General features: G+C 47.6%; 1 protein-coding gene across 1 annotated transcript in view; it reads right to left on the minus strand.

Moving 5' to 3' along the window:
• pip4p2 (phosphatidylinositol-4,5-bisphosphate 4-phosphatase 2) overlaps positions 1 to 17,556 on the minus strand; it is a gene marked incomplete at its 5' end in the record, with an annotated part of 112,508 nt that overhangs the window by 53,168 nt on the left and 41,784 nt on the right. Inside the window, one exon of the mRNA XM_084312063.1 lies at positions 5,700 to 5,806. Coding sequence (XP_084168189.1) covers positions 5,700 to 5,806 — 107 coding nt within the window. The remainder of the gene's footprint in view (positions 1 to 5,699; positions 5,807 to 17,556) is intronic.

Raw genomic sequence — 17,556 nt, forward strand, 5'->3', positions numbered from 1 at the left:
CCCGTGCGTACGATCATTTCTAAGCAAAGTGTGGGATTTATCAATTTGAACTTGTGCTTGACTTTGTGCGTATATTTAAGCACAGGTCGGACCATGCGTAGCTGGCGCCCGTTGGTAGAATATATTATTACAACAAGGAAATAAGCTTCTGTGCATTAGCTTCAACACTGGCATGTTCTGTATGAACCGTAATTCATTATAGTTCATTGTAAAATAGCAACAGTAGTGTAATTATGGTCAAAACCCTATAAATAGCATTTGGAATAATAGATCTTTCTCTGAATGAATGCAGCATGGTTTATATAGCGTTATCGGAATATACGGGGTGTACTGACTGACTGCGCTCCGCGTAGCTCAACTCGTTATTATTTTGCGCACAGACCGCAGAAACACAGGAACGTTTTGATTATATTTAAAAGGCTTTACGTTAAACGAAACCAGTGGAATTTCGAAGCTGTAAGCAGAATACAAGTCATATGAACACCCACAATATAGTGTTCTTCCCCCTTCCTACTGTATAAGAAAGAATAAAAAACGCATTGCAATGAGACCAGGGTGTATGTGTATTACAAAACCCTTGCAATAATGTGTCTTAACACTTTGAGCGCCACGCCTGGTTTTCCGTTTTACCGGCTGAATGCCACCATCGGCGCCAATGTTAACGTTAATATCGCCTAATCTATGTTTTAAATTATGGCTATGTGTCTAATCTGCCCATCGCATTATCAAAGACTATTTTCCAGTCAGTGCTGTCAAGGCAGATTGTTTTTTTATCGCGTCGTTTCCGTTTTAGAGCAGTTAGAAAAGCCCCCGTTTTGATATAAAAAACAGCTCATTCTGGAGCATTCTATGAAAATCGTCTTTTAGTGGAATATTCCACAACGTTGATATTCGTCTGCCTTTTTATGAATCGTTTTCAAATAAACGCTAGATGATCAATATTATACGTGCACGCAAGCACATTACGGCCGCGCACGGATAATCGCTCCGTTGATTTCCTCACTGACTTTTACAGTGAAACCGAAAGAAGACATTTCACAAAACAGCTTATAACTTCATCAAACTTACTCTGATTATCCTACCACTGATAACATAGAGTCCTTACCTGACATCAGATGGTATCCAACTGGTATATTCCAATTCCTGATCACCATTCGAAAAAATGGATACGTGTATGGATCCAACGCGATACTGTAGATCTCCATGATCAGCGGGGATCTGAGGTTCCAGAATGAACTGTGGTAACCCCGGCTGGATCAGTGAACTGGAAAATGTGGAGTACCGGATTTTTTTCCCCATTCATTTTCATTGAGTCCATTCCAAAATCACTTATGTCATCTGGGAGACGACAGGGGGCGCTTTTTTCCACAGTGATCGCCGGCGCCGCTCGGCTATACTCGGGTAGGCTCGGGTGATGCAATCATTTTTCAGATCGATAAAAAAAAAAAAAAAAAAAATCAGAGAAATCTCGTGAGTGGCTAGCAACCACCTATAAAAAAACAGAGAAATCTCGTGAGTGGCACTGAAAGAGTTAAACGTGCTTTATAAATAAATTACTTGACTTGACTTGACCTTATGGTGACCTTATGATGCTGACCTTATGATGCTGACCTTATGATGACCTTATGATGCTGACCTTATGATGACCTTATGATGCTGACCTTATGATGACCTTATGATGCTGACCTTATGGTGACCTTATGATGCTGACCTTATGATGACCTTATGATGCTGACCTTATGATGACCTTATGATGCTGACCTTATGATGCTGACCTTATGATGCTGACCTTATGGTGACCTTATGATGCTGACCTTATGATGCTGACCTTATGATGACCTTATGATGCTGACCTTATGATGCTGACCTTATGATGCTGACCTTATGATGACCTTATGATGACCTTATGATGCTGACCTTATGATGCTGACCTTATGATGACCGTATGATGACCTTATGATGCTGACCTTATGATGCTGACCTTATGATGACCTTATGACCTTATGATGCTGACCTTATGATGACCTTATGATGCTGACCTTATGATGACCTTATGATACTGACCTTATGATGACCTTATGATGACCTTATGATGCTGACCTTATGATGACCTTATGATGCTGACCTTATGATGCTGACCTTATGATGCTGACCTTATGATGACCTTATGATGCTGACCTTATGATACTGACCTTATGATGACCTTATGATGACCTTATGATGCTGACCTTATGATGACCTTATGATGCTGACCTTATGATGACCTTATGATGCTGACCTTATGATGAACTTATGGTGACCTTATGATGCTGACCTTATGATGCTGACCTTATGATGACCTTATGATGCTGACCTTATGATGACCTTATGATGACCTTATGATGCTGACCTTATGATGCTGACCTTATGATGACCTTATGATGACCTTATGATGCTGACCTTATGATGACCTTATGGTGACCTTATGATGACCTTATGATGACCTTATGATGACCTTATGATGCTGACCTTATGATGACCTTATGATGACCTTACGATGCTGACCTTATGATGACCTTATGGTGACCTTATGATGACCTTATGATGACCTTACGATGCTGACCTTATGATGACCTTATGATGACCTTACGATGCTGACCTTATGATGACCTTATGCTGACCTTATGATGACCTTATGATGACCTTACGATGCTGACCTTATGATGACCTTATGATGACCTTATGATGACCTTATGATGCTGACCTTATGATGACCTTATGGTGACCTTATGATGACCTTATGGTGACCTTATGATGACCTTATGATGACTTTATGATGACCTTATGATGACCTTATGCTGACATTATGATGACCTTATGATGCTGACCTTATGCTGACCTTATGCTGACCTTATGATGCTGACCTTATGATGACCTTATGATGACTTTATGATGACCTTATGATGAGTGGCTAGCAACCACCTATAAAAAAACAGAGAAATCTCGTGAGTGGCACTGAAAGAGTTAAACGTGCTTTATAAATAAATTACTTGACTTGACTTGACCTTATGGTGACCTTATGATGCTGACCTTATGATGCTGACCTTATGATGACCTTATGATGCTGACCTTATGATGACCTTATGATGCTGACCTTATGATGACCTTATGATGCTGACCTTATGGTGACCTTATGATGCTGACCTTATGATGACCTTATGATGCTGACCTTATGATGACCTTATGATGCTGACCTTATGATGCTGACCTTATGATGCTGACCTTATGGTGACCTTATGATGCTGACCTTATGATGCTGACCTTATGATGACCTTATGATGCTGACCTTATGATGCTGACCTTATGATGCTGACCTTATGATGACCTTATGATGACCTTATGATGCTGACCTTATGATGCTGACCTTATGATGCTGACCTTATGATGACCGTATGATGACCTTATGATGCTGACCTTATGATGCTGACCTTATGATGACCTTATGACCTTATGATGCTGACCTTATGATGACCTTATGATGCTGACCTTATGATGACCTTATGATACTGACCTTATGATGACCTTATGATGACCTTATGATGCTGACCTTATGATGACCTTATGATGCTGACCTTATGATGCTGACCTTATGATGCTGACCTTATGATGACCTTATGATGCTGACCTTATGATACTGACCTTATGATGACCTTATGATGCTGACCTTATGATGACCTTATGATGCTGACCTTATGATGACCTTATGATGCTGACCTTATGATGAACTTATGGTGACCTTATGATGCTGACCTTATGATGCTGACCTTATGATGACCTTATGATGCTGACCTTATGATGACCTTATGATGACCTTATGATGCTGACCTTATGATGCTGACCTTATGATGACCTTATGATGACCTTATGATGCTGACCTTATGATGACCTTATGGTGACCTTATGATGACCTTATGATGACCTTATGATGACCTTATGATGCTGACCTTATGATGACCTTATGATGACCTTACGATGCTGACCTTATGATGACCTTATGGTGACCTTATGATGACCTTATGATGACCTTACGATGCTGACCTTATGATGACCTTATGATGACCTTACGATGCTGACCTTATGATGACCTTATGCTGACCTTATGATGACCTTATGATGACCTTACGATGCTGACCTTATGATGACCTTATGATGACCTTATGATGACCTTATGATGCTGACCTTATGATGACCTTATGGTGACCTTATGATGACCTTATGGTGACCTTATGATGACTTTATGATGACCTTATGATGACCTTATGCTGACATTATGATGACCTTATGATGCTGACCTTATGCTGACCTTATGCTGACCTTATGATGCTGACCTTATGATGACCTTATGATGACTTTATGATGACCTTATGATGACCTTATGATGCTGACCTTATGGTGACCTTATGATGCTGACCTTATGATGACCTTATGGTGACCTTATGATGACCTTACGATGCTGACCTTATGATGACCTTATGATGACCTTACGATGCTGACCTTATGATGACCTTATGGTGACCTTATGCTGACCTGATGCTGACCTTATGATGACCTTACGATGACCTTATGATGACCTTACGATGCTGACCTGCCAGAAACACTAGTTGTTCATTCGGACGGCCCTCGTCAACTCATTAAGTCTGAAATGTATCATGTGACCAAGTCATATTTAATGGTAAACGGCTGCATTTATAATCTCTTTTATCCAAAGCGCTTTACAATTTGTTCCTCACATTCACCCGTTCACTCGCACACCGACGGCGGAGGCGACCACGCAAGGTGCCAACCTGCTCATCGGGAGCAGTTAGGGGTTAAGTGTCTTGCTCAAGGACACTTCGGATTACCAGACGACTGCTCTACCTCCCGAGCCACTGTTAGCCCCCATATTTTTGAGGCGATAACATTTGGGTGCTAACTAGTTAGGACCAATCAGATCCAAGGCGGAAGTTTCAGTCAGAATATTCAATTCTTCTTTCTTGACGCAGGTGGTTTTGATCAACTTTTTTACGAATCCCAGTCAATATCATATTTCTGAAATTACAATACACAATAAAGCCCTGTTTGTGTCACGATACTCCCATCTACACAATAAAGCCCTGTTTGTGTCACGATACTCCCATCTACACAATAAAGCCCTGTTTGTGTCACGATACTCCCATCTACACAATAAAGCCCTGTTTGTGTCACGATACTCCCATCTACACAATAAAGCCCTGTTTGTGTCACGATACTCCCATCTACACAATAAAGCCCTGTTTGTGTCACGATACTCCCATCTACACAATAAAGCCCTGTTTGTGTCACGATACTCCCATCTACACAATAAAGCCCTGTTTGTGTCACGATACTCCCATCTACACAATAAAGCCCTGTTTGTGTCACGATACTCCCATCTACACAATAAAGCCCTGTTTGTGTCACGATACTCCCATCTACACAATAAAGCCCTGTTTGTGATGTTTGGTACCACAAAAGGTCAGTGATATTGCGGTGTTGTGGTTTATCTCTCTGATCTGCTGCTTTGAGTGAAACCTCCTGGTTGGTGAACTGTACCACGTGATGAGGACGCGTGGAAAACACCACAACTCAAGTCTGCGACAGCGGTCAGAGAGGAGGTCAGTAACAGAGGGGTCAGGACACTCCGCTCCGGCCCGCCGACCTACCAGTTGGGTCGAGGGCATCCTATCCTCCTGGACGTGTCTTTACAGATGAGCAGGCAGTTGCAGGGACACCTCACGTACTTCTTCCCCGTCGGAGGGTTCTTGATGGGCTGCGAGAGACAACGGTACAGTCGTTAACCCTTTCACTGCCACACGACTAGCCGGTTAACCCTTTCACTGTGACAATACAGAAGGTTAGCCCTTTACTATCACACAACCGACGCGGAGCTAATGATGCTAATGATGGAGCATCGCCGTCGTTTGTGTGATAGTAAAGGGTTAACCTTCTGTTGTGTGGCAGTGAAAGGGTTTAAGTACATCGAAAACTTTGCATCCTATCCAGAATTTAAACAGACACTTTAAACACTACACCATATTTTATCTATTTATTGAAGAGATTTGCACTACATCCATACCTCATTGTCTGCATTTTTACTTCATTGTATGTAGGTTGCACTTTAGTTGTATATATATATTTTTTTTATCCACTTTTTTCTCCTCGGTTTTCTATTTTTCTCCCATCCCAATTTCGTGTTTCCAATTCTCCCCTCCCCTGTCTTGAACGTTGCTCGACTATGCCCCCCACTGGTCGGCTGTAGTGAGGATAGAAGCCTTGCATCACGTGTCCCCTCCGGTACACGAGGAGGCAGCCTGTCCCATCTTTTCACCTGCCAGCGTTTTCACCTGCTCATTGGCAAGGAGTAACGTGTGGGAAGCTCACACTACCTCCGCTACTTCCTGTCTCTGCTGTGCAGGCGTCCCCCAACCGACCTGTAGGAGTTGCTGTCCACAACGTCCAGATCACCACCCATTGTCTTCCACCCGCTACCTCTGCCAAGCCGAAGCCGGAGGCAATGCTGACACCCGGATTCGAGACTGGAGTCTCTTGACTGGAGTCTCTGGAGTTTTTTTTTCCCCTATTGTTAGGTTTTAGTGAGTTTTTCCTTACCTTCGCGTGGGGTATGTCTGGGAGTGCTTGCATTATTTCATTTATTTGCATCCATCTAAAAATGTTTGCACCTTATGGTGTTCTTGTTCTGTTCTTGACTTATTGTTATGTTTTCTTCTTGACTTGTTTAAAGAAGATCTGTACGGCCCATGGGGACATTAACGTGTGTTGTTGGGCCCTATAAATAAATTTGATTTGATTTGATTTGATTCTTGCATTGGTGACGAGCGCAATCTCCGCTGCGCCACCCAGCCGCCCTATATTGTATATTTGTATAGTGTTGGGACTTTATTCCTCTTTTACTTACTTGTTTTACTGTATGAAGCACATTCTCAGGGGCTCATACAGAACCAAGCATTTCACTGTAATGTACTTTATGTACTTTATACGTGACAAATAAAAACAAACTTGAAAAACAAGGTGAGAGAAGACGCGGAGGATAATCCACCCTAAAACAGTCCTACTTAAACCACTCTGAGTCATTATCTATTGAGGCAGGCCACTCAAAAAGGAAAATCCACCCTAAAACAAAATCGACATTGTACTATTCCAATGAGCTCGGACAGTTAAGTCAATATCTATTATAACCACTGTCTCCCTAAGCGGTGAAATCAGAGCGTCAAGACTTGAATTTGTGGGCTCATACAATTTTCGTTTGCAACCATTACATTTCACATTCACATTTAGTCATTTAGCTGAAACGCTTTTATCCAAAGTGACTTCTGTAGAACAAGTCAGCAGGAAGGTACAACTCTTACAGCTGAGGAACAATGTTCATCAAACAGTGCTGCAACCTGGGTGCTGCAGTGATGAGTGCAGAGTAGTAGCGACACATTAGTACAGTAGGAGGAGTGCAGGATAGTATAAGACATGAGTTGTGTTTTAAACGTAAGGCCGACAGCTCTGAATCAGGAAATGTACCTATATTGCGGTAATAGTGTTCCACTATTCATTGTCTAGAAAGCAACTCCAAAATCTATGTCCAATTTTCAGCTCAAGGAGAGACTCAGGGCGCGTTCACACCTACCCTGTTTGGTCCACTTTAAGTGGACCATGGTCCCTTTAGATCAATAGTCCGTTTGGTTTGTACAGGTGTGAACACAAACCCAACTATTTTGAGGACCAAACAACCAAACCATGGTCCTCTTGAAAAGTTGGGACTCGGTTCGTTTCAAAGTGGACCATGGTGCGTTTGCTGTTGGTGTGAACGCGATCGAACTTTATATAGTATCTAATCTAGAGCTAATGAGTGACAGACGCGGACGGACAGTCTCTCTCTCTCTCTCTCTACTCTAGACTCGCGCCGCGCGCGGACAGTCTCTCTCTCTCTCTCTCTCTCTCTCTCTCTCTCTCTCTCTCTCTCTCTCTCTCTCTCTCTCTCTCTACTCTCTAGTCGACTTGCGCCGTGCTCGTCGTAATAGTATCGCTCTCTTTACGCTGCCGGCAACTGTTTAGGTTTGTGAGTGCTATAGTCCAATATATGCGACTGTATGTCCTTTGTTTACAAATGAGATCCGCACCAAACAGGGTAGTGTGAACGCAGACCAAAATCAAACAATGTATCATTTTCACATTTGGTCCACCAGAAAGTCCGGACTATCCCCGGACTTTCAGGTGTGAACACGCTCTATTCATATTCACACATTGAAACTGTACAGTAGTATAGAAGTAACTTCCATTTTGTTTAAAATTGTATATAGTATCATATCTGCATCCTGTTATCAGCACTGCACACTTTTCTTTTTTGACATTTGTCGCATGTCTTCCCCGCCTCTTCTCCCGTTCATCCTCTCCTCATCTCTCGGTCATGTCTGACCATGAAAAGCAATAAATGCTAAAAAATTTATCTTTAAAAAAATAACTGTATATCTTGCTGTTATTTTATCTTACTTTATTTTAGGTTATTTATATTATATTGGATGCTGCTACCGTCGAGGAACCACAACGAAGTGAATTTCACTCTTTTTTGCTGTTAAGGTACTGAATGACGTGACAATAAAGGAATCCGAAGTGAATGCTATTTTATGTTGAACTTTCCCTTTAACTAGAGATTGTGGGCAGGGCTACAGCAGCATGTGGGCGGGGCAACAGCAGGTCTCTCTACATTAGACTGATTGAACCAATGAGACAGAATGACTCAGGACTTATTAAAGATGGAGAAACCCTTTCACTGTGACAATACAGAAGGTTAACCCTTTCACAAACACAATACAGAAGGTTAACCCTTTCACTACCACACTACCAAAGGGATAACCCTTTCACTATGACAATACAAAAGGTTAACCCTTTCACTACCACATGACAAAGGGTTAACCCTTTCACAAACACACTACATAAGGTTAACCCTTTCACTACCAAACGACAAAGGGTTGACCCTTTCACAACCACACTACAGAAGGTTAACCCTTTCACTACCACACAACAAAGGGTTGAACCTTTCACAACCACACTACAGAAGGTTAACCCGTTCACTACCACACTACAGAAGGTTAACCCTTTCACTGTGACAAACAATACAGACGGTTAACATTTCACTACCACACTACAGACGGTTAACCCTTTCACTACCACACTACAGAAGGTTAACCCTTTCACTACCACACTACAGAAGGTTAACCTTTCACTACCACCCTACAGAAGGTTAACCTTTCACTACCACACTACAGAAGGTTAACCTTTCACTACCACACTACAGACGGTTAACCTTTCACTACCACACTACAGAAGGTTAACCTTTCACTACCACACTACAGAAGGTTAACCTTTCACTACCACACTACAGACGGTTAACCTTTCACTACCACACTACAGACGGTTAACCTTTCACTACCACACTACAGAAGGTTAACCTTTCACTACCACACTACAGAAGGTTAACCTTTCACTACCACACTACAGAAGGTTAACCCTTTCACTACCACACTACAGACGGTTAACCTTTCACAACCACACTACAGACGGTTAACCTTTCACTACCATACTACAGAAGGTTAACCTTTCACTACCAGACTACAGACGGTTAACCTTTCACAACCACACTACAGAAGGTTAACCTTTCACTACCATACTACAGAAGGTTAACCTTTCACTACCACTACAGAAGGTTAACCTTTCACTACCACACTACAGAAGGTTAACCTTTCACTACCAGACTACAGACGGTTAACCTTTCACAACCACACTACAGAAGGTTAACCCTTTCACTACCACTACAGAAGGTTAACCCTTTCACTGCGACAATACAGACGGTTAACATTTCACTACCACACTATAGAAGGTTAACCCTTTCACTACCACACTACAGAAGGTTAACATTTCACTACCACACTACAGAAGGTTAACATTTCACTACCACACTACAGAAGCTTAACCTTTCACTACCACACTACCAAATGGTTAACCCTTTCACTGTGACAATACAGAAGGTTAACCCTTTCACTACCACACTACCAAATGGTTAACCCTTTCACTGTGACAATACAGAAGGTTAACCCTTTCACTACCACACTACCAAAGGGTTAACTTTGGCGCAGCGCTCTACTCTCTCGTCTCTCCCTCTCAAAGAAAAAAAATGCACACAGACTTAACCCAACTTACGTCACGTACACGCACATACACGCGCACACACACACACACACCCAGAGACGGAGAGGCGGTGCCACAGGTTTGTTTGGAGGAAACAGGGATACGAGAGCGTGAGAGAAGTGGAGAGCTTCGCGAGTTTAAACGTTAGCCCTACGTGTTTTATTCAGAAACATCAATGGAATATGGAGTCGCCGAGGTGGATGAACTGGTAGTAGCCTCGCGTTCTAACCGTTAGCATTGCAGCTAGCGTAAATGAGCTAATAAGGCACTGGATTCATACAGTAGCTTGATAGCTAGCGTCGAAATCCTCTGTGTGTCGCGTTGAAGATGACATCACGGCGCCCCAGCTACACTGACGGGGGGGGGGGGTTCTACCAAGCCGAGTAGGTACCGTGCAGAACGTGGAAGAGCGGCATAAGAGAATACTTCATAATGTTTCAATTTTGGGAGTTAAATTGTGGAATAGTCTTAGTGACGGGTTGAAGTTGTGTACCTCTCAGGGGAGATTTAAAAAAGGATAAAAGAATTCAGGAGTACAGTTTTGAGTAAACAAACATTTATTTTCCGACTCCCGGAGAGTCAGCATTGCCTCGGCTCGGGCTGATCGCTATACTAACTCGTTTGGCTGAGTTAGGGGGAGGGGAGCCGTGGGTGGGTCCTGGGCGTTGTGGACAGCGACCCCTACAGTTCGGTCGGGGCGCCTGCACAGCGAGGGTAGGATCTGGAGAGAGGTAGTGCGACCTTCCACACGTTACACTCTCCCAGTGAGAGTCTGCGCGGCCAGGCTGGCTGCACATGCGTCGGAGGAAAACATGTGACAGTCTCCGGCCTCCCGGACCAACAGTAGGGGGGAGTGCGCAACAACCAGGAAGGGGGTTGGGAATTGGCATAACGACTAACAGTGGGATGGGAGAAAAATCGGAAAAAAGGAGGGGGGAAAAGATAATAAAAAAAAACATTTATTTTCTCTTTTATTTTTTCTCAAAGAAAAAGAAAAAAAATTATATCTTGCAGCATATTTTAAATGTTTCTTTCTTATATTAAAGTATATTTAGTTTTTAAGAATTGTAAAGGATAGGCAAAAATAAGCACGTGCTTCAGCCTATTCCTTGTTTCGGTCATTGAGTTTGGATTTTGTGTGTGAGCTTACTTTGAATATGTACACATACGACAAGAGATTTTGAAGCGACGATCGCGCAGCAACTTCTGTCGCCTGGCTAAAAATCGCCTCGATCCTATTTTTTGAGGTGACACAGAAAGGACAATGAGGAAATAACATGACTTCTACTGGTGTATCATTTGTACACCATTAATGTATCAATACATTCATTGATCAATAACCTACGTATTATTACCATGCTACTTATGTTAATTATTATTAACAGGAACAATTTAAATAAATAACGTTAGTTGGAGAAGCTATAGTGGCCGCTTGTCATTAACTAATAAATTAACAATGCACCACGATGCACCTACTAGTGTTTTTATACTCGGGTAACAAAAGAAGTTGTGGATGTTGACAGAGTTTAATGTCCAGGGCTGCGTGAATATTTTAGGCAACCAACTTGTGTTTAGCGTTTCTCTGATTGGCCACTACGCCCATGTGACCGCGGCAGCGCGAGAGAGCTGCAGCGCGGAAATAGGCTGTCTATTGCCATTCTCTAAGACAAACTCTAACCTTAACCAGCTCCTTAACAGCGCCTAAACTTAACCCTTCTAACCTTAACCAACTCCGAAACAATGCCTAACCTTAACCCTAACCTTAACCAACTCCGAAACAATGCTTAAACTTAACATGCCTAAACTTAACCGGCGAAAGAATGCATGTTAAAAAAATCGAACTTGTCACCAACAGACCGCAGGATCCACAGCAAGGCGGCGCTACCAGTTGAGCTAGTTGTCGATGTTAAAAGAGGGGGGATTACTGCTACATAATGCTGCCGCGACAGAGCGGGGGCGTGGCTAGACGCAAGTTGGGCGTGGCTAGACACAAGTTGGTTGCCTTTAATATAATAATTAATATCAGCGTGCGGCTGATGTAGTTTATACGGTTTATTGTCCAAAGAAAATGATGGTTGAGAACAGAACAGCGTCTTCAGTGAAAAAACGTTCTCTCTCAGCTGCATAACATTACTTGTCCAATCGGTGGTAGTGAAAGTATTGTAGCGATCAGGCATGCAGTAATGTCAGGAAGAATGAGGAGAGGTGGTATTCGTATATATGGTGGTTTAATTCCAGCTCAATATGGGTTTTACAGGTTAATATTCCCTCGTAGAGCACAACACAGCTACCACAGCTACCTGCTTCACGATATCACATCAACATCCGGTCCGTCCTCCTATATATCTCCCTCCGGGGGGAAACAAGTAATAACCACACCCCCAGCTAGACAGAGCGACACATTATTATACCTGTGAACTGTCGGTCGGCTCTGGTGTGGGGGGCCAGGCGATTGTCGTTGAGCGACAGACGATTGCATCGCCAGGCGACGTCGGTCGCTCGCCGTGTGCAGACCACTTAAGCTATCAAGTCTCCCGTGATTTTATATTACTATATATTAAAAGTATAGGCGGACCATTCCTTGGTTACATGATTATTATTTTTGTATTTTTGGCTAAAGTGGATAGAAAACAGTACTGTGCAAAAGTCTTAGGCACCCAAGAGTATTTATATAAATTGTCTTAGATGTTAATAAACATTTTTCTGTATTAGTGTATCAGTAGACTACTCTTTTAGATTTTTAGAAATGTTTAATTAAATTATTTTTGAAAGCATCTTCATGGTTTAATGCAGACATATGTTGCAGGGACTATTTTAATCGTCATGATGGCATGACTGTAGGCTTCAAAGGGTTAAATCAAGCATTTTTAAGTGCTTTAGAGGAAATGTCAAAATATCGTGATGTACATCGTGTATCGTGACTGACATAGCCAAGAAATATCGTGATATCATTTAGAGGCCGTATCGCCCAGCCCTAACACACACACACACTCACTCACTCACTCACTCACTCACTCACTCACTCACTCACTAGTAACTCACTCACTCACTCACTCACTCACCAGTAACTCACTCACTCACTCACTCACACACACACACACACACACACACACACACACACACACACACACACACACACACACACACACACACACACACACACACACACACATTCAAATGTATTCACATACTGTATATCAGTGGTGGAAGAAGTACACAGTATCCAACACTGCCCCCCCCCCCCTGACTCACCAGGTAACAACACTGCCCCCCCCCCTGACTCACCAGGTAACAACACTGCCCCCCCCCCCTGACTCACCAGGTAACAACACTGCCCCCCCCCCTGACTCACCAGGTAACAACACTGCCCCCCCCTGACTCACCAGGTAACAACACTGCCCCCCCCCCCCCTGACTCACCAGGTAACAACACTGCCCCCCCCCCCCTGACTCACCAGGTAACAACACTGCCCCCCCCCCCCCTGACTCACCAGGTAACAACACTGCCCCCCCCCCCTGACTCACCAGGTAACAACACTGCCCCCCCCCCCCCTGACTCACCAGGTAACAACACTGCCCCCCCCCCTGACTCACCAGGTAACAACACTGCCCCCCCCTGACTCACCAGGTAACAACACTGCCCCCCCCCTGACTCACCAGGTAACAACACTGCCCCCCCCCTGACTCACCAGGTAACAACACTGCCCCCCCACCCTGACTCACCAGGTAACAACACTGCCCCCCCCCCTGACTCACCAGGTAACAACACTACCCCCCCCCCCCCCCTGACTCACCAGGTAACAACACTGCCCCCCCCCCCCCTGACTCACCAGGTAACAACACTGCCCCCCCCCCTGACTCACCAGGTAACAACACTACCCCCCCCTGACTCACCAGGTAACAACACTGCCCCCCCCCCCCTGACTCACCAGGTAACAACACTGCCCCCCCCCTGACTCACCAGGTAACAACACTGCCCCCCCCCCGACTCACCAGGTAACAACACTGCCCCCCCCCCTGACTCACCAGGTAACAACACTGCCCCCCCCCCTGACTCACCAGGTAACAACACTGCCCCCCCCCCTGACTCACCAGGTAACAACACTGCCCCCCCCCCTGACTCACCAGGTAACAACACTGCCCCCCCCCCCCTGACTCACCAGGTAACAACACTGCCCCCCTCCCCTGACTCACCAGGTAACAACACTGCCCCCCCCCCTGACTCACCAGGTAACAACACTGCCCCCCCCCCCCCTGACTCACCAGGTAACAACACTGCCCCCCCCCCCCTGACTCACCAGGTAACAACACTGCCCCCCCCCCTGACTCACCAGGTAACAACACTGCCCCCCCCCCTGACTCACCAGGTAACAACACTGCCCCCCCCCCCCCCTGACTCACCAGGTAACAACACTGCCCCCCCCCGGCTCACCAGGTAACAACACTGCCCCCCCCCTGACTCACCAGGTAACAACACTGCCCCCCCCCCCTGACTCACCAAGTAACAACACTGCCCCCCCCCCTGACTCACCAGGTAACAACACTGCCCCCCCCCCTGACTCACCAGGTAACAACACTGCCCCCCCCCTGACTCACCAGGTAACAACACTGCCCCCCCCTGACTCACCAGGTAACAACACTGCCCCCCCCCCCCCTGACTCACCAGGTAACAACACTGCCCCCCCCCCTGACTCACCAGGTAACAACACTGCCCCCCCCCCCCTGACTCACCAGGTAACAACACTGCCCCCCCCCCCCCTGACTCACCAGGTAACAACACTGCCCCCCCCCCCCTGACTCACCAGGTAACAACACTGCCCCCCCCCCCTGACTCACCAGGTAACAACACTGCCCCCCCCTGACTCACCAGGTAACAACACTGCCCCCCCCCCCTGACTCACCAGGTAACAACACTGCCCCCCCCCCCCTGACTCACCAGGTAACAACACTGCCCCCCCACCCTGACTCACCAGGTAACAACACTGCCCCCCCCCCTGACTCACCAGGTAACAACACTACCCCCCCCCCCCTGACTCACCAGGTAACAACACTGCCCCCCCCCCCCTGACTCACCAGGTAACAACACTGCCCCCCCCCCTGACTCACCAGGTAACAACACTACCCCCCCCCCCTGACTCACCAGGTAACAACACTGCCCCCCCCCCCCCCTGACTCACCAGGTAACAACACTGCCCCGCCCCCCCCTGACTCACCAGGTAACAACACTGCCCCCCCCCTGACTCACCAGGTAACAACACTGCCCCCCCCCCTGACTCACCAGGTAACAACACTGCCCCCCCCCCCTGACTCACCAGGTAACAACACTGCCCCCCCCCCTGACTCACCAGGTAACAACACTGCCCCCCCCCCTGACTCACCAGGTAACAACACTGCCCCCCCCCCCTGACTCACCAGGTAACAACACTGCCCCCCTCCCCTGACTCACCAGGTAACAACACTGCCCCCCCCCCTGACTCACCAGGTAACAACACTGCCCCCCCCCCCTGACTCACCAGGTAACAACACTGCCCCCCCCCCCTGACTCACCAGGTAACAACACTGCCCCCCCCCCTGACTCACCAGGTAACAACACTGCCCCCCCCCCTGACTCACCAGGTAACAACACTGCCCCCCCCCCCCCTGACTCACCAGGTAACAACACTGCCCCCCCCCCGACTCACCAGGTAACAACACTGCCCCCCCCCCTGACTCACCAGGTAACAACACTGCCCCCCCCCCTGACTCACCAGGTAACAACACTGCCCCCACCCCCCCTGACTCACCAGGTAACAACACTGCCCCCCCCCCCTGACTCACCAGGTAACAACACTGCCCCCCCCCCCTGACTCACCAGGTAACAACACTGCCCCCCCCCCCTGACTCACCAGGTAACAACACTGCCCCCCCCCCCTGACTCACCAGGTAACAACACTGCCCCCCCCCCTGACTCACCAGGTAACAACACTGCCCCCCCCCCTGACTCACCAGGTAACAACACTGCCCCCCCCCCCCCCTGACTCACCAGGTAACAACACTGCCCCCCCCGGCTCACCAGGTAACAACACTGCCCCCCCCCTGACTCACCAGGTAACAACACTGCCCCCCCCCCCTGACTCACCAAGTAACAACACTGCCCCCCCCCCTGACTCACCAGGTAACAACACTGCCCCCCCCCCCCTGACTCACCAGGTAACAACACTGCCCCCCCCCCTGACTCACCAGGTAACAACACTGCCCCCCCCCTGACTCACCAGGTAACAACACTGCCCCCCCCCTGACTCACCAGGTAACAACACTGCCCCCCCCCCTGACTCACCAGGTAACAACACTGCCCCCCCCCCTGACTCACCAGGTAACAACACTGCCCCCCCCCTGACTCACCAGGTGACAACACTGCCCCCCCCCCCTGACTCACCAGGTAACAACACTGCCCCCCCCCCCTGACTCACCAGGTAACAACACTGCCCCCCCCCCTGACTCACCAGGTAACAACACTGCCCCCCCCCGACTCACCAGGTAACAACACTGCCCCCCCCCCCTGACTCACCAGGTAACAACACTGCCCCCCCCCCCTGACTCACCAGGTAACAACACTGCCCCCCCCCCCTGACTCACCAGGTAACAACACTGCCCCCCCCCCCCTGACTCACCAGGTAACAACACTGCCCCCCCCCCCTGACTCACCAGGTAACAACACTGCCCCCCCCCCCCTGACTCACCAGGTAACAACACTGCCCCCCCCCCCTGACTCACCAGGTAACAACACTGCCCCCCCCCCTGACTCACCAGGTAACAACACTGCCCCCCCCCCCCTGACTCACCAGGTAACAACACTGCCCCCCCCCCCTGACTCACCAGGTAACAACACTGCCCCCCCCCCCTGACTCACCAGGTAACAACACTGCCCCCCCCCCTGACTCACCAGGTAACAACACTGCCCCCCCCCTGACTCACCAGGTAACAACACTGCCCCCCCCCCTGACTCACCAGGTAACAACACTGCCCCCCCCCCTGACTCACCAGGTAACAACACTGCCCCCCCCTGACTCACCAGGTAACAACACTGCCCCCCCCCCCTGACTCACCAGGTAACAACACTGCCCCCCCCCCTGACTCACCAGGTAACAACACTGCCCCCCCCCCCCTGACTCACCAGGTAACAACACTGCCCCCCCCCCCTGACTCACCAGGTAACAACACTGCCCCCCCCCCCGACTCACCAGGTAACAACACTGCCCCCCCCCCTGACTCACCAGGTAACAACACTGCCCCCCCCCCTGACTCACCAGGTAACAACACTGCCCCCCCCCCTGACTCACCAGGTAAC

The sequence above is a fragment of the Notolepis coatsorum genome (assembly GCF_963971535.1).
Source record: "Notolepis coatsorum genome assembly, chromosome: 4".
NCBI classification, from domain to species: Eukaryota; Metazoa; Chordata; class Actinopteri; order Aulopiformes; family Paralepididae; genus Notolepis; species Notolepis coatsorum.